We start from the raw sequence: 21,075 nt of genomic DNA on the forward strand, positions 1-21,075 counted from the left end.
CTTAAATCATACAAGAAGAGACTGAGTCACACATCAGTTTATTACAGCTGAGTGCTTAACAGAATACCTATGATTGGTTAAGCACATTTCCTAAACCTGATCAGTTAACAAATCCAGGAGCCAGAGTAGTGACAAAACAGTGTTTCATCCATAAATGCATTTGCTGCAACAAAAACAAAAAGATCCAACGCCATTAAACACAACCCAGTTCTTTAACGGTGGTGACATAAAAATATTACAAGATATTGCTTAAACTTACAGCTTCTTAAAAGATCCAGATAATGAACATGTAAAATAATCCCAAACCAAATTCACATTTAAAGCATCAAATACTTTTCATAAAAGATTTATTATAGTAGAAAATATTCTCTGGCCCTCAGTTACAAAAGCATACGGGCGGTGAATGCAACTGTGAACCAACGCAGCTTTTTATGCATGACTGTAGTTGTTGAAACAATACAAAGAGCCTTGCTCAGTATTGTGAAAGTGAGTTGAGGGGGAATAATTTGGTACTAATTGAAATGGCATTCTTTAAGTAGAAGCCTTCCTGTTCCACAAGAGGGCAGTGTAACAAAACACGTCCATCACTGGATCCTGGGCCAAAGTGGTTTAAATTATATACACACTAATGTTAACTAATAGTATGCTTCAAGTTGTAGGTAGGTTTCTAACGTGTCTTTGGCTGACATCGCAGGAAAGTTAGTAGATACTTTACAGTACCTTGTAAGGCAGAGAGTTGTGAACAACATAGAATCCACTGAAAACACAAAATAATCTATTGTATAAAAATGATTCACCAACAAATACACTCCCATGTAAAAATACATTAAAATTATAAGTTGCATTGCCATTAATTGGCTGTCTGCAGGCACTGTGAATAGTGGGCAACATCAGTGAAACATCTTTGTTACACAGCTGGTCAGAGATTTATAGACATACAAAGTCTATACAATGATACTTTTCAAACACATTCACACATCAAAACTTTTAAACGTGGACCAAACGGGCTTCTTATTTCAGGAGCTGATAACTTTGCTACAGTTAAAATGATAGTGTGTGCAAATGAGCTGTTAAATCAAAGGAGAAGCTCACTCTCCCTCTGTGCACTGTCATAGCTCACAAGCTAACTGGGTGTGACCCTTTTCTGTAGAGCAGTCAAGTAAAAGATGTCGCTGAACTGGTTAAATGTGTATTAACATTCTTGACACACAAAAGAAGAAAGGCAGTTTCTAGTTGGAGTATTTAGAAAAAAGTGACTGGGGTTTTAATATCAGTACCAAAATTTCAAGTTGCTCATTTGTACAGAAAATAGCAGGTGCAACCCCTTATCAGGTTTATATGTACTGTATGGGAAAAATGTGTCAGTTGTAGGTTAAGATCCGAAAGCAGCTGAGGAGGACTGAAATCAATCTACGTGTAATTGGCAAAAACGAGACATTTCAGTTGTCAGTTTATACATAAGCACTGAAAGTAGTTAAGCTGACCATTAAGAAGAATAAGAATAAAAGCTGAAAGCAGCTGAAATGTCAACACTAAAAGCAGTTAAATCCCTGTTTGCGGTGTTGCATATGAAATTTGGACCGTCCGTTAAACTAAACGACAAAAGTGAAACATCAGAGCCGGATTAGTGTTTGCATAGAGCTGAAGTGTCGTGTGGTATGTCAGTATCAGTTAAAATAGTCAAAACGCTGAAGGGTAAAATCAGTTTGTTAGTTGACTTATAGATACTGAAAGCATTTAAATCTCAGTTAGAAAGTAAAACATTAAAGCAGTTTGAATGTCAGTAGACATGTTGCTGCTAAAACTAGATGAACTGTCAACTGAAATTTCAGTGGCTGAAATTACAGCTGAAGTAGGAACACAGAGACAGGTCAACTGTGTACACTGGGAGCATCAGAAAGATCAGTTGCTATTTTACTACGGATACTGGAAGCAACTAAAGCTAATATCAATACAGTTTACAATACATGGGTACATCATATAAAAGGGTTATTTTACGAAAAATAAGCTAAAATCTGAGTGTCATCAGCCGTTATACTGTAATTTCTAAATATCTTTCACATGAAACTTTAAACGTGAAACAAGAAAAAGCTACAAGAACCAGCTGAGTTAGCAAAGTATTTAGATTCAAGTATAAATGAACTGAAGTATGAAGAGACCAAAGAGAAACAGAAAACATTTTAAACATGACAGGAATGTTAAGATTTACAAAACATTCTGCCTGTTAATTTCTACCAGAAATAAAGTTGTACTAAAAAGATCTCCTAACATTTGATGTTTGAATGGCTGTAAAGTGGCTAATTAATAATAAAGATGTAAATATGATCAGTGTGTATTGCTGAAACAGAGCACACTAGTACTTCTGAATGCCAAATGTATGCACATGCCACGTGTCTGGTTAAAGATAAGCTTTCTCTCTGCTAAACTACTGTTTTTTGGCTTTGTAGAGCAAATTACACACTGCCGCCGACAGTGTGCAGTTAGGTGGTTGCCTAGTATCTGGCAGTTAAAGGTCAAAGGATATGTCCTGCAGCTTATTTACAACTTGGCCAAAAGTGCATATCAGTGAGTAAAGGTTCATAGACAAGGGTGAAGGTTTCCAAAGAAATGAAAAGTGTTCCTTTATAGATATGTGCCTCTATTAATGACCTCACAAAGAGACAAAAAAAAAAAAAAAAAGATGAAGACAGGATTTTAGTCTGAACTGCAACGTTTCCAGTGATGAAAGGTTACTGAAAAGTCAGTGCAGGTTTGTTTGGAGTTTTGTTTTCATTGGAAAACAGAAAAAAATACATGCTTCAGTGATTGTGAAGGAAAAGCTGCTAATGTTAAAATGAGCCGGATGTAGAACGCAGACGGTTTTGATGCAGGTCCACCTGATACGAACAAGAATAGGGGAAAAATAGGTTGCAGGACACTAACATTTTGGCTTTTTAAAAGTTGACTACTGTATGTTCTTAGATACGATAATGATGGTGGACATATTCTCCTTGGCCATGCTATGCTCCTGCAGATATTTGGGTTCACTTGGGTCCCACCTTCAAACCACAGTACAAGGTCCAAGCAACTGTATGCTGGCCCACGACACGTCATGAGCACGCTGGGTCAAGATCGAAGGCCTTTCCCGGCCTTTCTTTTCATTGCTACACAGCGCCATTCTGCAGTCGGTCAGGGGTAAAACAGCCATTGGTCTTACAGCTGCGTTCTGCTCTCGTGGTTTGATCCAGTTTTTGTCTGGCCTTCCAGCGCTGAGCCAGTGGCTCCATGAACAGAGAGAGGGAGGAGAGTAGATAGCAGAGTCCAGCCAGGTAGAAAGAACAGTCGTATGTCTGAGTGTAGTCGTACAGGAATCCTGCAAAACACCAACATCGCAAGAACATTTTAAACATTTGTTCATACACGAAAAAAGTTTTTTGTTTTTTTTTACATTTAGCTGTAACTACAGTTTGTATGGATTTTTAGATATTAATTAAATTATTTTTAGACTATTATTTTTTTCTTTACCAAATAAACAATAAACACCAAGGGGCTTTATAAAGCATCAGTAAATTAAGCCACTCGATAAGCTTATAAGTGCTAAATAAAAGGTATTTTATAAAATACCTTTTGTACCTAGTGTAAACAGTATAAACTATAGGTGACTCCTACTTTAATGTCCTATGTTCATATTTGTTTTCTTTACACACATTGACTTGTACAAACATCCCCAGAGCAGATGAAAAGCAGGTGTAACACACTACAGCTGCTGCTTAGACAGCTAACAAACGGTTGGTTGTCCTGAGAGGAGGAACTGGCCAACAGGGATATTATCATGACCTGTGCCCTGAATGAGGAACTGTAGTTTGCCTAACTCCGGTTTCTTACTTTAACCACAGGGACGATAAACAGAGCCACATGCTATTTCCATATCACCCTAAAGGGGGCCATTAGTCACGTGTCAGCCCCAAAATACATATGATCCTCTAAAGGGGAATTGCTCGACATAGTGGGCGGGGATCATTTCTATAGGTTCAGGGGAACCCCCACTTTAACTGGAGCCAAATGTTACCAGTGAGCACAATAAGTGTGCTCACAGTTTTTTTTTTCCTGGAAGCACCTCACATATTCACAGAAAAGTGTAGGTAAATATACAGTATGCATAGTTTCTGCGCAAGTCTTGTTTTTCATGAATTAAATAACCAAACTGATTTAATACACACAAACGCACACATACAGTTTACAGGTGACACGGATGTTTTTTTTTTTTTGCTAACCTAGAAGACATAGTTTTCTAGAAGGAATATGCAACAACCTGATGTAACCCAATACACAAAAATACGATCCCAAATTAGAAACAGCATTTAACGAACAAAGGCGATCTTCCATCACACAAAAAGACCTAACACTTCACTGGGATTCTAAAAAGTTTTCACTTGCCTGTAGGTTGGATGGCCTTTGACCCAGTAACCCCTTTGTGCATTTTTTTTCAAAGCAACCCCAAAATCTCATTCTGCACGGAGGGCTGCACTAACGTTGTATGTTTGTGTTCTCACACTCTATAGCGTCTGTGTTCTAACACTTTGGAGGCACTGGAATGTATTCAGGGCCCCATGAAAATATGTGCTGCAACACCCACCCAACATATATGTCCATAAGAGAGACTTATCAAGCTCTTCACTGTCCCCTCGCTCCCCTCTCTTGCTCCTTTTTTCAAGCTTTTATGTGCCAGCACACACATGAGAACACACAGAGAGACATGTACAGACTTGGCTACAATCCTATGTATAGGCAGTGAACATGTATGTTGTTGTGTGCAAGTGGGTTAGCATGTGTGTGCTTTCTGAAGGTTATCCATGACATGATTCACTACTCACCTGCTAAAGGAGGCCCTGTGAGGCACCCCAGCCCTACAAAGAACATTGAGAAGCCCATGGAGTTGTTGAGTTTCTCTGACCCCACGAGATCTACCTGCGAAGCAAAACCACACATTTAACCTGATGCTTTTCACACACTTGAAAGATAACAATGTTTTGTGTGTTTTAGCTCTTACTATCATGTTGTAGTAATAGTATTAATGTATAGTTTTTACCATAGCTGATACCTGAACTAACACCCTGAAAATCTGAAAGGTATGTCAAGCGAAAGATTGATCGTTAAGATCGTCTGTTTGCTTTGTAATAAATCATATGCAAACATGCAAAACAACAGTAGTTGACAAGTCAAATCACATTCCCTGTTTAATTAATCCAAGTGTAGACTGTATGTGTTGGCATTATAAGTTGCATAAAATGCTTTATGACCTAAACTTAGGCTCAATTATTTTAAAGTGAACTGACTTTTTTTTTTTACTGTTTCATGATGAGTGTGTCTTTATAAACCTGTTATAACTGAAACTACTAATTTATTTAACTGCCTTTCAACGATTACTAATGTAGGAAAGATAGCATTAGGAAAACACATTTGCTCAGTGGGGTAAAAACACAGCTTTTGTCGTTCATTTGAATGAGGTAACGCATGTATGGACTGACAACAGTTCTTGCTTGTCAATTCAAAATAGACAAGGGACTGTTCTAGCAGGAAAGGAAACTACTAGCTCTTCCATTCACATTCAGGAAGAAAGCACTGATTACACTTGTCACCATTCAGGCCCAGAGGCATGTCTTAACCTTATCATCACACCACTGCTAAGTGAAATCACACCATACACTGGATGTCCTCATATTTTTGTTTTGGGCATGAAATGACCCAAAGATACTGGATACACACTGACTTAATGTGTTCCACCCATAACGGCAGCTAAGAAACTTCTCCAATTCTCTGCTTCAAAGATCCCTTTTCTTTCTGTTCATGACACGATGGTGAAATGAAGCCATTTCACCTTTACGGGGCACAAAAGTGCCCACGCACACTCGCTGTTATTCACAAGACTATAGAGTCTGATATTGCAGGGTCTTGCATGGTCAATGAACTACAGAATGACGCTGGTGGGATTGTTTGAAAAGTCAAAAGATACTGAGGGAACACACTGTACATTTAAAGGGAATACAGATTCTGCAACACATCACAGTGCTGAGCTGAGACAATTTTTAGACCTTTGAATTTGTAAATGAAGGTTAGGTAATGGTTTATTTTATGGATCTGTAATTTCCTAATGATCTTTGTTGAAATTATTATGTAATTCGGTACTCACAGGGTCAATAGATAGTTCTGCATTATTTGAGTTTGGTTAGTTGTGTTGAGACCTGTCCAGGTGTACCCTGTCTTTCGTAAGCTGGTATCAAATCCACCCACCTGGGACCTCCAACAGATAGGTGTATATAGATAATAAAGAGCTGAGTTGAGCAGCAAGCAGCTGTTAATTCACAGAAGAATTTTCCTGAAGGAATTTATGCTGCTCCATTTATACTGAAATATATAATATAATCAATAATCAACTATTTTGGCTACGCTGTGACAGCATTACTACATGAATCACCATAACAACTCTTTTCTATGAAATCCTAAAAACAAATTGGGACCCGTGATGTAAAGCATTACCAAAAAATACAGTCGTGATCAACTGGTAAGATGTTAATTAGTTTCAGGAGAAAATAAAATGCATAGCCACGTTCAGATAGGATGGTCTCCTTACTAGAACAGGCAGCAGCAAAGCCATGTAGCCGCCACAGAAGATGGCAAAGAAGACAGCGTACACCATCAGCAGGATGTAGGAGGTTGCCAGTGGGGAAAGCAGGTTGACCAAGCCACAGAGAATCAGATATGCCTTGTGAAAGTGGTATTTATGGAAAAGGTTCCTGTCTGTCACCCAGCCTGAGGCCAGCTGGGAAATGGTCTCTGTGATACCTGTAACAGGGGCAGACAGGTGAGGCGGATAAGAAACTGGAACACATTGAAATGTGAGAGTTTAGTTAAATATGAAAAAGAAAAAACATGGAAGACTGTTGAAACAATGGATAAAAAGGTGACATTACAAATATTACAGTCAAAAAACCTTTAAGATGAGTAAACAAATCAATAAACCATTTTTAGACACATAGTTGTAACAGCAGTTTTCACTGAGTTAGGTTTTTCTTATACTGCTGAAATAAAGTAAACCGAGCTGCCCCTTTTGGTTTCCTTAGAAATTCATAGGAGGAGAGGGGCAGACTGGAGAATGCATAATAAAATATTCAGGTAATGGAGTTTTTGATGGAAAGATGGAAAGAGCATCACCGCTCTCTTCTCCTTAGCTTCAAATGTCTTTTGACATTTGAAGCCACATTGAAGTGAGAGATAACTCTGTGCTTGAGAAATTTACTGAATGAAGCACTCATTACTAAATACAATTAACTAATGATATCCCACTGCAACACAAATATGTATAAATAAAAAAGAAAAAGAAAAATGCCATCCTATCAGATACTTTGGTTTTATTGTTTTAAACAGTATTTCTGGCTGTTAGAAATCATTTACACCTTTTACATTTGTTTCTCTCATTAAACTTTGTTATAACTTAAAGTGACTCTTGTGAAACTTGCCTTTGCCCTAGTGAGATAGTGCAACACACTTTTATCTTATGGAGTCAGATAGGATGCTCCAGCATGGAATTCACCTCGAGACGAGAATCGACTGCAACGTCACAACCTGCCATTGTTATGTCTTTACTTACAAACAGGAGAACATCTCCCTCCCATCTGCAATCAATAAAAACGACTGTATGTGTTAGATTCTTTGAGTACGTTTCTGTCAGCTGATGAACTGAAGAGTGCAAGCTCCCTTGCGCAAGAGAAAATATACTACTGCCTAACTAATTAGGGTGGCATTATTTAATTATCATCCTCATGCATCCTGCTCCTTCAAATGACAACAGACTCCCGTGCAAAAGCAAAATCTCAAAATCAAATTCACAACATGGTCTATTCAGCTCATTTCAAAGACACAGCCCTCATTTCACATCCTTAGTGGATCAGCTTTTCAAAGTGTGAAGAAGCTCAAGTACAGCTTAGGTAATCCGTGTTAGCAATATTTTGTTCTGCTCATTAAAAACAGACATGTAGTGCACATATGTACATGTGCACATACGCTAGTGCACATAGGTACATGTGTATGTGTTAGAAGAGAAAGAATGAGAGGGTGAGCCCTCCACAGCACAGTGATAGGTGATAAGTTTGCATTACTACCGAACATGATGTCCAGGCATCAGTGACAGCATGACCGCAAACAGTAGGAGGCAACATCATCTGTCAACATCTGTATTACAGGAATAACACCCAGCCTACTCTACTCACTAATCATTATGCACTCCATCCCATCTGATTGATTGTTTGCTCCATACGGGTGTGATGTCTGGTTAGATGCTGCATGTGGTGCTCTCTGCTGAGGTCAAATGGAATGCGATAGGCAATGCGGAAACTGCGATGTATTGACTGACACAGGAATAGCTACAAGCAGGCGCTGCTGAGCTATCGATCAATGAAACAAAGCAGTTCTATGCAGATTGCCGAGTCCTTTGTTCAACCACTGCACCACAGCTGCACAGGCTGCAGAAATGTACTCTTAGTTTGAATCTAAAACAGAAGAAAATTCTGCTGAATATGAATCCGCATATAGTATTTGGTATTACTGTGAGGTATGCATTAAGTGAAGTATGCATATTAACCATGCATGTCATTAAAACCTAGGCTAATTTACATAAATCAACATATGGACAAATGAATGACAATCAGCTACATCTTCGTTCTTTAAGAATTTGAAGAAAGCCCAGATGAATAAACAACAAAATGCCCTGTCAGTGAACACCTCTGCTTTCTTTACATAACAGAATCTAGAGGGTCTCTCTCCTCTGAGGATAAAATGATGACATGAGGCAGCTGTGCTGTGTTTATGTGTCCTCCACTAGCGACCCAAGACAATGTCCCGTGGTGTCCCCTGCTTGCATACAGACAGGTTGTGAATTTGTTTGTGTGTTTTATCCTCAGCAGGTTGGGCCAGGCATGCAGCTGTTCCTGTTCAAACTCAGCACAACGAAGTTTACATTTGGCCTCTCCAAGTAGCACTTTAAGCCATGTGTGCCAGGACATGACTATTAGTTTGGTCCATTTCTCTCCATTGTGGAGTGTAAGATGTACACAAGGTATGTGAATGCCTCTCAGCATTAATAGACTGTGGGGTTGCAGGGCATGGAGAGATGCCATTCCCTTCGCTTAACAGAGGCCCAGTTTGTCAGTAGATTAAAGCAAAGGGTTACAAAAGGCATGTTAATTTTCCCAGCTTCTCTGAGGTTGCTGCTGGCTTGTCTTGCCTCCTCTTTTGTACATTTTGCTGCCTCAGTGCTCCTCTGCAAAGTATCAGCCACTTTAGAACTGCACTTGTACAAAACTGGGAGCCCCACTTGTCACCACGCCAGCAACTTTACTCAAATAGTTGTTGCTTAGCGACTCCAGTTTGCACCAGTGTTGGTCGCTGAGGGTTGATGAACAGACTGACCCGGACGATAGTGGCCTCCCTTTGCTCAGCTGAGTCAATGGGCCTCTATGACAAGTCCTGGGTTGGGGAAAGAGTGACAGCGGGAAACTAGGATGGCGGCTTTGTGGAGTCTCCTAGCTCTCTCTCTCTCATTACAGTGCACGTGACCAGAGAATGTGACAGAAATATGTCCAAGTCAAAAGAAGTGGTCTTGTTGCTATCTGGCAAGAACTTCATCTTTGTAAACATACAGGAAATACAGGAAAAGACATTTATAGAAATTTATATTCTCTGTTTTTTTTTCCAATTAATTCTGCAGAGACTCCTTTAAGAGCCCTTGGTGGATGTTAATAAAGTTATTGTTAGTTAACAAATGTTTCTATTCTAACTCTATTTCTCATGCAGATCATAGTTATTTCTTAAGAACTCTTTCTTGCATTTTCCCTGTTTTCTCAAGCTGTGGTCATGTCCTCCTGCTGTTGCACCAATGCAAACAAAGTTTCATCTATCCATCCATTATCCTAACTGCTTTTCCTCTTATGGATCACAGTGCTGGAGCCAATCCCAGCTGTCATTGGGTGAGAGGCGGGGTACACTCTGGACAGGTCGCAAGTCTATCACACTGCCTGACATATAGAGACAAACAACCATTCACACTCACATTCAAACCTATGGAGGATTTAGAAACACCAATTAACCTAACTGCATGTCTTTGGATGGTCGGAGGGAGCTGGAGTACCCAGAGAGAACCCACGCAGACACGGGGAGACTGTGCAAACTCCACACAGAAAGATACCCGGACAACCCAGGGATTCAAACCTTACATAATTCAAACATTCAGACGTCATTTTCACATTGAAGCGATCATTATATACTCTATGATAACAAGCTACTGGAACTAAAATAACCTTTCATCAAATGTAAAACTACCTGAGTAGGCTAGGGACCCAGGCCTAGGGGACATATATAAAACAGAGGCATGTAACTCATAACCATACAACCCAATCTGGAGTATTTTAATTACACACAAATTCAGATCAACACTCTCACGTGCCGATGTGGTGGGTGGTCAGAGTGTTGATGCTGCTTTCTGTTCATATGCAGTGGCCTCATCGGTGGCATACTGCTGAACCCATCCACCCTGGCCAGTGTACCAAAGTTCATCTTTTATGTAAGCACATTCATTACATAAGACTGCAGAGTCTGAGCAGCTCACAAATTATTAATTCCTAGAAGTTGACTGAAGACTTTTCTGTGTTGCCTGTTAAAGAAACGTAGAGCTCCCTGTTCATTGTCACTGTGAAATCCCTGCTAGAAGCCACATTTGAAGACAAATGACGGCAGCCGACTGTCTATTCAATCAGAAGTCTGTGTGTGTGAGGTTTACTCTGTGACTTTATCTAAAATGCATTGCAGTCATGCATCTCTTAATCTCTCGATCTTTTGTAATGAGAACTCACTTGCTTTGACTTTTGTAAGGCTATTAACCAGCACCCACAGCCGACAGGCTACACTGTAAATCACATGTCCAAAAATATGTTTATTCATGTGGTTTTCACACCAATCAAACTGCTAAGCTGGCCGTCAGGGGAGGGGTTTTATGTAAAAAAGCGAATCCAGAAGGGAAGGTCTTTTCAAAAAGATACTCCAAATGAATGGTAGGTCATAATTTTCACAATCTGATGTACAATTACAAGATCATTTCTTGACATGTGGGTTTAAGGCCAGGGTGCAGTGTATGTTTAGTGAGAGATTCAGTTGTTATTTAGGACTTCTTTACATTCAGGACTTCTTGATATTGCATTGTGGAGGACTGTGTCGAGTCAGTCTGACACCACACACACAGTCTAATTGTCTGTTTATGGCAGGTGTTCTTTATGTTCACTTATATTTAATGTAAAGCAAAATTTTCAATGTGAAAACCATGATAATAATTAAGTGGTTGTAGCGACATATTACACAAGAGTAAAATGGTGTTGAAAACAAGCAGAGAATGCTGTAGCAAATTCAGTTAAGGACTGATATTTTACAGAAGCTTAAAAAAAAAAAATCAGATTTTTTTTTTTCCATATGAGATCTTTATATCCATATGCATATTTGTGTATTTGGTAGTGTTTTCTCAAAGTGTAAAATGACTCATCTAAGGTGAACAAAACAAAACAAAACAAAACAAAAGAAACAAACAAACAAACGCCTCACCTGCCACAGAGATGATAAAGGAAGCATCCATGGCATCAATGCCCAGGGTTCTGGCTCGGGCAGACAGGTGGAAATAAGGTATGAAGTAGGCTAACTGGCTAAAGACCACGGACCAGGTGTAGATGCAAAAGAACGGATCCTTTAAAAGAGAGAAATCCAGTACTTTGGTTTTTCTGACGGTCACCTCGCTCGGTGTGCTGGCATGTGAGATAAATCCAACAATTGTGGAGCCATTCATGCTGCCATTTATCTCTGCTGAGCTCTGATCTGTGGATTTACACTGACCCAAGTCATGGTGAGGCTCGTGGCCATTCACACCACTGACAACCAGTCTGGTAAGTTCAGGGTTCTCTGACTGGTCCTGCGCTCCCTGAGTACATTTCCCCTCTAGGATCTCAGTGTCCCTGTGAGGGGGAGTAGGGGAAGGGAATGAGTCTGATTTGGAGATTCCATTAGAAAAGTGAGAGGAGCCATTCTTAGTGTATTCCTTCTCTGAGGAACTCTTGAGTGAAACAGCAGGGCTCTTTTGGATGGGAGACGAGGTAGGGTCTGACATGGGAGGCTTCACATTGATGGGTCTCAGAAGCATCCCAGAGGCCACCAGATTCAGCATGAGACCTCCAAGAATGAGCATCGCCCCTGTGGGAGGTAAAGAGAGCCAAAATGTCACCTTGTATGTGTCGTATTTCAGCGCACACACAAAAAAAGGAAACACACCAGAATAGAAAATGAATTACAGCCTTCTCATTGACAGATTATTCATGCCTACCTTGCCAAGCATATTGGTCCAGGAGCAGCTGAGTGAATGGGGCGAGGGCAAAGGTCAAACCCATCCCAGAACGCCCGATTGCATATGCTGTTGCTAACCTCTTGCGAAAATACAGGGCTGTGATCACTGAGAATGATTGGTATAGTAGTGCAAAACCTATTCCTGAGAGGAGTAAAGAAAGGTTATGACTTTCAAACACCATGTCAGTCCCAGAAATGTGGACAGAAAGTTATTTGCAACCACTGACCTGAAATAGACAATAAACTTAGATTTGCATTGTGTCTTTAAAGCCATTGGCGGAGTACATATTTCTACTCACCAACTATCACTCCCATGCTGATGTAGAGAAACACTACACTGCTGGCAAAAACACTCAAGAGGAAGCCTCCGCTAACCAGCACTGCCCCGACGATGGAAGTCACCCTGGCTCCGAGCTTGGCACAGGCTACGGAGGCAATGGGTGCTACAGCAGACACAGGAGATCAAGCATGAGAACACTCTGCATCTCACAAAATACCTCTTGCTCTACTTTAAATAGTGATATAAAGGAGAGAGGGACACAATATGAAAAACTAATAATATTATCTTTAGATGAATTCTATGCCCTCAGCGTGAAGCTACTGCACATAGGTGATGCAGGGTTGGCAGAGTTCAATTCTAACCTCCAGACAGTCGCAGACTTGACATGATGGAACCGATCCAGCTGATACTTTCTGCCGTGCCTCCAAACTCATCTTGAAAGGCCACAAAGAAAATCCCAAAGCTCTTCAGTGTTCCCATCACCAGGACATTCACCTGCAAAGACAAACGCAGACAAACACACATAATGTAAAACTAATCAATGCAAGCAAAGGCTCTGATATGGACACTTCTTCTCTTGTTTTTTTTTTTTCCTTGCTATTGTTGTATTTAGAAGTAGTAGCTGAAGTGCAAGTGTACTGTTATATAAATATCTGTATGTTTCCTGTTCAGAAAAACACCTATTTGCACTGTCCCGAATGAACATTACTGTGAAATTACTATACTGCATAACAACTGTAGTAATAAAATACAACAATAACATCAACAGTGAAATTTGATTTATGACAAACAACTGAGCTCAACATACCAAGAAGCAATGCAGCACAACCATCCAGCCCCAACCTCCATCTGGAGGATCCTCATACTGGATTTCTTTCTCTTTCTCCTTTTTTGTGGTCATGGCATCCTTCCTGAACAGGTTCATGTCTGCCTGATTTTACTGGGAGAAAAAATTTTTTTCCAAACCTTTAAAGACATTAAAATTATGGCTTCAATGAAGAATTACATTAACAAAACATAGTTGTAAACAATGCACTGCTTATTCCTAAACTCTGCTACTATATGGAAAGAAATGCATCCCACACAATCATAAGGCCGAAGAGAGAAGAAACGTCCATATGGTTTTTTACAATAAACATGTTTGAATAACGTGGTTATGTAAGAGCATGTAAACAGTGCATTATCTATAAGATAATGCAGTTTGATGTTTGTACTGGCTCATAGCAGAGAAGGGTCAATGGCACCCCAACAGGCAGCGAGCAAACTTGATTTAGCCTACCCGGACTCCCTGCTTGGAACTTGAATCCAGAGGATCCTCATTCCAAGCTTGTGTCAGCAGATATTTAATGAACCTTGTTAAAAAGAAACCTACAAGTGTACTCTATTCAACAAATGAATGCAGCAAGTTAAATCAAAATGAATTAATGAACTTTTTAGCTGCTCCCCACTGGCTGAAAAACAGAGCCCACAGAACCAGAGGGGCAAACAGTTGCCAAATTTGAGCCTAATTGTGTGCACGATCACAGTAGCCCGGAGCCTGTGAAGACCTGAACAATCTATGACAGGACAAAACGTACTGTCACTTTGGCCAGCTGTTCAACAGAGTTGACCAGTAGTGAAAACGATGTAATGTCATGACACACTGCTATAAGAATGACTTAATTTCCATCCCACAACTATTTTGCCAACACCTGCTCACACAGAAGCAGGAAAGAGACGGTTGAAAAGAGAGAAGACTGGAGAAGTAATGAATCAGTTTCAGAAATGTTTTATAACTACTGACCAAAGCTTTAACTGTAAATATGTACCAACACAGTCCCGATGACAAGAATCTGAGGTGCAACACATCTGCAGTTGTTCTCAGGACTAGTCATTAAAATTAAAAAAAGCCAGGCAACATTAACGTTTGATTGAAATGTTTACATCAGATGCTGGAAAAAGAAATCACCTTGAACACTGTAAGAGAAGAAGGCATGGTAAACCTGTGTTTATGACCAGTCTTTTAAAGCCTGCATCATGCATGTATAAGAAGCCAAGACCAAATTAGGCAGAGAACGGATTAAAAGGGGAATGAATTGGGCCAGTGTACTGAGAAGAAAGTATTTCCCCCCATGTGCTGTTCACAAGTTGTCCTCAGAGTGTGCTTGAGTGCATGTTTGTGAACACACTGGGGGTCTGTGGGTTTGAGCACTGGAGGATTGGAGATCAGCACTTTGTAGTGAGGCATGAACACTGTGTTACTGCACACTTCCACCATGACATGGTGCACCGCGACAAAAGCTCTTTGACCTACATGACCTACCGTTCAATTTGTTTAGATTGAACCGTGAGACATCATTTTTAAATTCAGCCTTGATTAAAACTCCTTTACTAGCTTGCAGTGTTTCATGGTGTGTGCTGCTGCATATCTCCATAGGCTATTTCCACCTGTAGATCAGTGTAGCAGTGAGAAATCATCGGCAGGGAACCAGGTCACCCCTGTATAATGTGTCCCTGTGTGCATACAAGTCCCTCCTCCCCCACTTCGTCCATGAGCAGGAGTTCCCAGTAGACATGTTATTTAAGTGCTTCTTAGTTGATCATTATTAAAAATACAGCCATGTTTCTTTCATAGGTTCACAAACCTGCTGACGATAACAAACCTTTAACAGCACGAGAAAGAAAACGTGAAACTGCTGCTCAAGCAGATTTAGGCCAAGACTAAGCAAGATCACATTTTAAAGACATTTTTAAGTGAAGTGTTGCAAAGGTTTTATTAAAGCTGCACTCAATCTACAGCACATAACCTGTTAGGCAGCACAGGCCACAGTAGGTAGATCAGCAGACAGGTTCATTCAACTAGCCCAAATTCAGTGTTAAAACACTGCCAAACACTACAGTCAAATCTAGAAAAACAAGTTCAGCTATTGATGCCTTTGGTTATTATATGCAAATAATTTGAAGGTAAAAAGTGGCGTGTTGTCTTCTGATTGATTGGATTTAACCAAACTGATCCTGCCCACTAGATTGGAGAATGAATAACTTTCAAATATAAACATGAGAATATCTTTGCGAATGCAAAATGCAATTTCATATTCATTTGACTTGATTTGACATTTGAACTAGAAACAAAATCAAGTTTGCAATTTACAATTCATTTTTCAGTTGTATTTTATGTTTTAAATCGTGTTGTGATGTTCATTTCCCCAATGTGTGTTGTTGTTTTTTTTTTTTTAACAATGGACTACAATCAGCTATTAATTCATGAAATATTATTTTGGAAAGAGTGACACTTTCGCAAGTGTGAAAATTACATTTTGTTTTTAGTTTTTGTTTTAACACAATTTGATAATTAAATTACAATTCTCAAGACATAAGCCCACGACTTTTAACAGGATGAGGTTTTATCAGACTAAAATTTGCTTCTTTCCCTCTACAGCTACTCTAAGACGAAACACAGTCGGTGTGACACAAATATAACAACCATAGAGTTTAATTAAATTAACTCAAACAGCTGGAACCTCATATTAGATTCAGCCACTTTAGTCCAGATTGTTCCACAGACAGACGAATGTGAATTTCACACTAGACTCCAGGCAATGTTGTTAGACCCAGTTTAGAAAGGAAGCCAGTGTCGCCTCAAGCACAGCGTATTGATGGCTTTTCTTTGTGATTTATGTCAGAATATAATCAGTCGATAGAATTAACTGGGCTCTTTGTGATTGTTGTTTCCTGTGGCCCCAATATGCACCATACACCCCCCCCCCCCCCCCCATAACAGCACTAAGCTTTAGAGAACAGCGTCAGTGTGTTAAGGGTTTAACAAGTAAAACACAGATATCTTCCCTCTTATGTAAGTTCTTATGATCAACTTTTGCCCTTACAAGAAACAATATTTTTCCAAAAACAAACATTTGCATTTGTTGCCTGTATAATTGTAAATGCTTGATGTTAACTTAATGCAACAGAACATCCAAAAACTGATCACTATTTAGGATAAAATTCAAATGCATAATAAACATGTAGGGAAAGAAGAGGAATTTATCTGTTATTAACAACATAGTGAGTTCCTAATTTCCCTGTTGTGTTACCTGTTGTCCTGCTTTGGTAAGAATGCCTTAAGGTTCTTGAGGTGAAGAATAAAGTCAGATGTTCTATCCTCTGAGTGTCATCCTCAGATTGGTTGCAGGACACTTGAAACTATGGCTGCATCAAGACCAGCTTTACACCTGCAACATGAAGTTAACAAGAAAAACTGAAACTGAAAAATCTATACAAGAGGCATTAGTATCACTCACCAAACAAAAACATGGTTACTGGACAGGATTATTCTATTATTAACAGTATTTTAAGAGGGATCTACAGTTACATGATGCCTTGATAAAAGCAACACAGCAGCCCAATTCAGAAAGTAAATCCTTCAAAGAAAAATGCAGCCAGCAAAAGAGAGCGACCTGCAGACAGGTTGGCCCTGTTCCACTTGTAAATTAAACAACACTCTAAAGCCATGCTCGCAGTGATGTGCTGCTGTAGTTTTGCAGTAAGCTATGCATTAAATGCTAAATGACAGTGCTAACATGCTGATGCAGAGGTTACCATCTTAGTTTAGTGAGTTGCGATGCAAAGAGTGATGTGTGCTCTATATGGTGACATCGCTTACATGTTTTTGCACAGTTTAGTTCCAAAGTGAGAGTGATTTTAGCAGCTTTCAGACTTCATCTGCGTTACGCTGAGAGAGAGAAGAGGCCCGTAGCCCGTGGCTACGTCAGTGGTTTGTGTGCTTTGAGAATACATATTGAAGGAGGTTTCTGAGAAACATGTTTCTCCACCCTGACTTAGACAGTCACAAACAAATGAAGTGTGAACTCTGCTGTAATCACTCAATACAGCCTGTTGTCATTTTTATTGTAAATGGAAACAGAGAGAAGAAACAGACTGCATCACATGTATCGAATCTGCTGACTGAAGCATTTTTACTGCTTCCCTGTGCTGTGCAGGGGCTGCTTCCAACTATTGCCTGTCAGCGTTTACTGACCAAGTGCAATACCAGCTTATGCCATCAGTCGCTTCACATAATAAAGAAGGGGCAAGTCGCACATCAGCTTTGAACGTGTGGAGAATCACAGTCCGATAAAGTTACATTCAGGTGTGTGGAACATATTAAAGCAGCTGTAACCTATATCTTTCTCTCAGTGCACCTTTTAGTAATTAATACAGCCTGTTGTAACTAAATTAATATGCATGTTAGTTTTTCTAGTCTTGTGAGGGCCAGTCCGCCCTAATTATTTCAAACAGCAGCTGATTCAAAAGCTGGGCAGTGAAAGATTTTTGGCTGTAAGATGTACACTTTTCAGAATTGCAATTTCCATCACAACATTGCAACACGGAGGGTTCACAATGGGAGAAACAGCAGCATGAAGTAAGATTTAAACAGATACTGAACCAGCTGGCCATTAAGCTCTTGCAGACCTGGATTTGAGGGTTGATTGAGACATGATTTATTTATGTTTGAGATAACATTTATTTTTATTTCAGTGTGATAGTCAATGTGTTAAATCATTTTTGGAATGTGTATATAAGATATTTTTTGCTTCTGCCATCTAGTTTGCACCAAACCTGAGGCTTTGGTTACTTCCAAGACAGTAAGTCTCTGCTTACATCACAACAGGTGTGGTAGGCCATCCAACCCCACGAAATGTTCATCGGTAGCCGTACTGGGCCGTATGTCTTGTGAACCGGTCAATCCTGACCACCCCCCACTGTCCTTGTATTGGATTATCCATTGTTTATTATGCCATGATTCCTAAAGGAAAAATTATGCTTCCCAGGAGTTGGGGTCCAGGATACCACTGATGCTGTTCCATATGTAGAGGTGTCCTTGGACAAGACACTAAAACCCCGTAGTAGCGTCATCATCTACTGCAGCTGCCAACGCAATTTCCCGAAGGGGATCAGTAACAAAATCATCTTCTCGATACAAATCTCCTGAGCCTTATGAGCCCAGCAGATTTCTTAGGGTGGCAGCTTCTGGATTACTGGCTGTTCAGAGACTGGACACTTAACATGGTAAAGTTGCCTTTAACCTCTGGCCTGAGACAGTGCTGATTACTTTCAAGTCCAAACTAAAGACCCACCCTCTATTTAAATTTGTATATTAATGTTTTTCTACTTTATATTTATGTTTTTCCTTTTATCCTTGGCTCATTTGTTTTAACAATTCTTATCCATTGTACTTCGTTTTTAATGTTTAATATTTTTAATGTTCATACCATTGAGCCCATGTCTACTCTGTGAAGCTATTTGGCTTGACTTTTGGCATTGAATGTACTATATAAATACATTTCCTTCCCTTTGCCTTACTACTATTAACACCTGTTAGATACATAAAACAAAAACTCACCCTAGCTGTGTAGATGTCTCTTGAGTAAAACTGAAAAATAAGTGACTCAGCCATCTGTTGCTGACTTCTGAGCTCTTGGAACATCATTGGGAAGCCATCCAGACCTATATAAAGTAGCAGAAACCCCTCCTGCCCCCCCCCCTACTCACCCAGTTCTACAAGTTCAGGGGTCAACAAGTATGTCTTGTTGTGACACAACATGTTAAGGTTAAATATGTGAAAGTCAAAAGAAGAATTTATATGACTGAAAAGGTTGTGTTTCTTGACATTAACTGTAATTGCCACTTCTGCGCGACAGGACGGCTCATTAAAATGCAAAGTATGTGTAGACAAAAACATCTGCACAGACATGTCTTCACGTAAGCAGCAACAGTTTAAACAGCAGGTAATTCAAGGTGTGACACACCTTTACAAGGGGTCTGAACCAAGAAGAGAAGCTTGCCTTTATGGCAGAGCAGACAGACTATAGAACACGTTAACTAAAGTAAAATCTCCCTCTTTTGCATTACACTACTATAGTCAAATGTAGACTGTAAAGGTGTTTCACTCTTACTGTGATGACAAGTTCAGTTCTATGGTGATGATTAGAGATAGAAAATGTTCTGTTCAGACTCTCCATCTGATCAGAAATTGAAAAGTTAACACTTTACTCCAGTTAATTTTTAGGCTACTGTAACTTTACTCTAAGTAACTTCTGTGGTATTTTCTATTTGCCCATTTCATCCATCAAGATAGCCCAAATCCACAACCTGGAGCCTCCAAACATGCACACGGGCCTGTTTCTGCACTGGGTCCTGAGGAATTGTGAGATTATGTAGTAAATGCCTGGTGTTTAGCCGAAAGCTGTTGGCTTAGTGCACGAATGCATACACAAAACGTATTATTGTGGGGAGAAAACAGGGAGGTCTTACCTTGTGGGGCCCAGAAGCAGTTGTTATCTTCACTCCACAGGCCTGTTGCATTGTGCCCCTCACTCAGATGCTGAGAAAGCAGACACAAACACCTTATCTGAGAATTTCAAAAGACCAAAAAAAAAAAAAAAAAAAAAGTCAAAACCTGCAATGACGCAATGTGTGTGAAAAGTTTTAAATCCAAAAATAACTTTGGAGGGTAACGGAGGATAACGCGTTATTGGTGGGTAAGGTGTTGTACAAAATAGTTTAGCAATGCATAAAAAAACTGTAACATAAATTATATTAATCAACTCTAAATATGCTCTATTTTAATTGCATTTCATTCAGATTTTAAATTATTTTTATCATTGCATTGACAGTAAAAAAAAAAAACTCAAACAGACTGATCGAAAATAAAGCACATACCTCAGATGTTGAGTCACTGATGCCCTTCTGACCTATTCAATTAGTTTTATTTGACGCGTAATTTGGGGTTTTCGCTCCGGCGTCGAGCGTCCCGGGAAGGTGTGCGCATCAGGGACGTTTTCAAATTCTGTGGTACCTCATTATCCGATGATGACCGTGCCATAACTTTGCCTCAATGAGCCGGTCCCTGCGAGTTGTTTCTCACATATCAGCCCGAGCACCGCTGCTTGTCCAGAGCTGTCGCAGAAAGCAAAGCCTTTGCCGACGAGAGCCACGTGACTGAGACGCAGCAATGAACCTCTTCTGTGGGCCCAGAGGGAGCGAGCAGGAAAGAGCTCTGCGGTCAAAACATCAGAGCCACGGCAGACTTTACTCAGGTCCTGGTCGAAGGTGGTGCGCCACCAAGCTGCACTGTAATGTCTACTCTGCAGAGAGGCAACCATGTGCAGTGAGCAGTGGGAAACAAGTGCTTTTTGGCGCAACACCCTCTGCAGTGAATTTAAAGAGGCGTGCACCATTCCCTGGTGTGAAAAGCTGAATACTTACCAGGCCTAGAACACGTATTTGACCTTATGTAAACATTCAGCTGCTTCAAACCAGTTTTAATTAATTATTGCAAACTCCAAAGCCTGTTTTTGGTCCCATTTACTGGATGAATGCCATGCACTTTCTTGGTAAATTTCAAA

At 40.0% G+C, this 21,075-nt stretch overlaps 1 protein-coding gene across 3 annotated transcripts; it reads right to left on the bottom strand.

Annotated features, from left to right (window-relative positions):
* Positions 1-19: 19 nt before the first annotated feature.
* Positions 20-20,906, bottom strand: slc16a4 (solute carrier family 16 member 4). 3 transcript variants are annotated; one of them, XM_026369054.1, is made up of 11 exons: positions 20,390-20,906; positions 19,982-20,051; positions 16,762-16,899; positions 13,500-13,631; positions 13,054-13,186; positions 12,711-12,854; positions 12,392-12,553; positions 11,623-12,261; positions 6,611-6,822; positions 4,854-4,947; positions 20-3,352 (listed from the first exon to the last, which is right to left on the bottom strand). In XM_026369054.1, exons 4-11 carry the CDS (start codon positions 13,614-13,616, stop codon positions 3,144-3,146), a joined length of 1,710 nt encoding a protein of 569 aa, XP_026224839.1. In that variant the 5' UTR covers positions 13,617-13,631; positions 16,762-16,899; positions 19,982-20,051; positions 20,390-20,906; the 3' UTR covers positions 20-3,143. The 3 variants fall into 3 exon arrangements, with proteins under 3 accessions (XP_026224839.1, XP_026224841.1, XP_026224840.1); XM_026369056.1 differs by having other exon boundaries at positions 13,500-13,657; XM_026369055.1 differs by having other exon boundaries at positions 19,982-20,078.
* Positions 20,907-21,075: the final 169 nt, after the last annotated feature.

This window comes from Anabas testudineus, chromosome 7, assembly GCF_900324465.2.
Source record: "Anabas testudineus chromosome 7, fAnaTes1.2, whole genome shotgun sequence".
Taxonomy (NCBI): domain Eukaryota; kingdom Metazoa; phylum Chordata; class Actinopteri; order Anabantiformes; family Anabantidae; genus Anabas; species Anabas testudineus.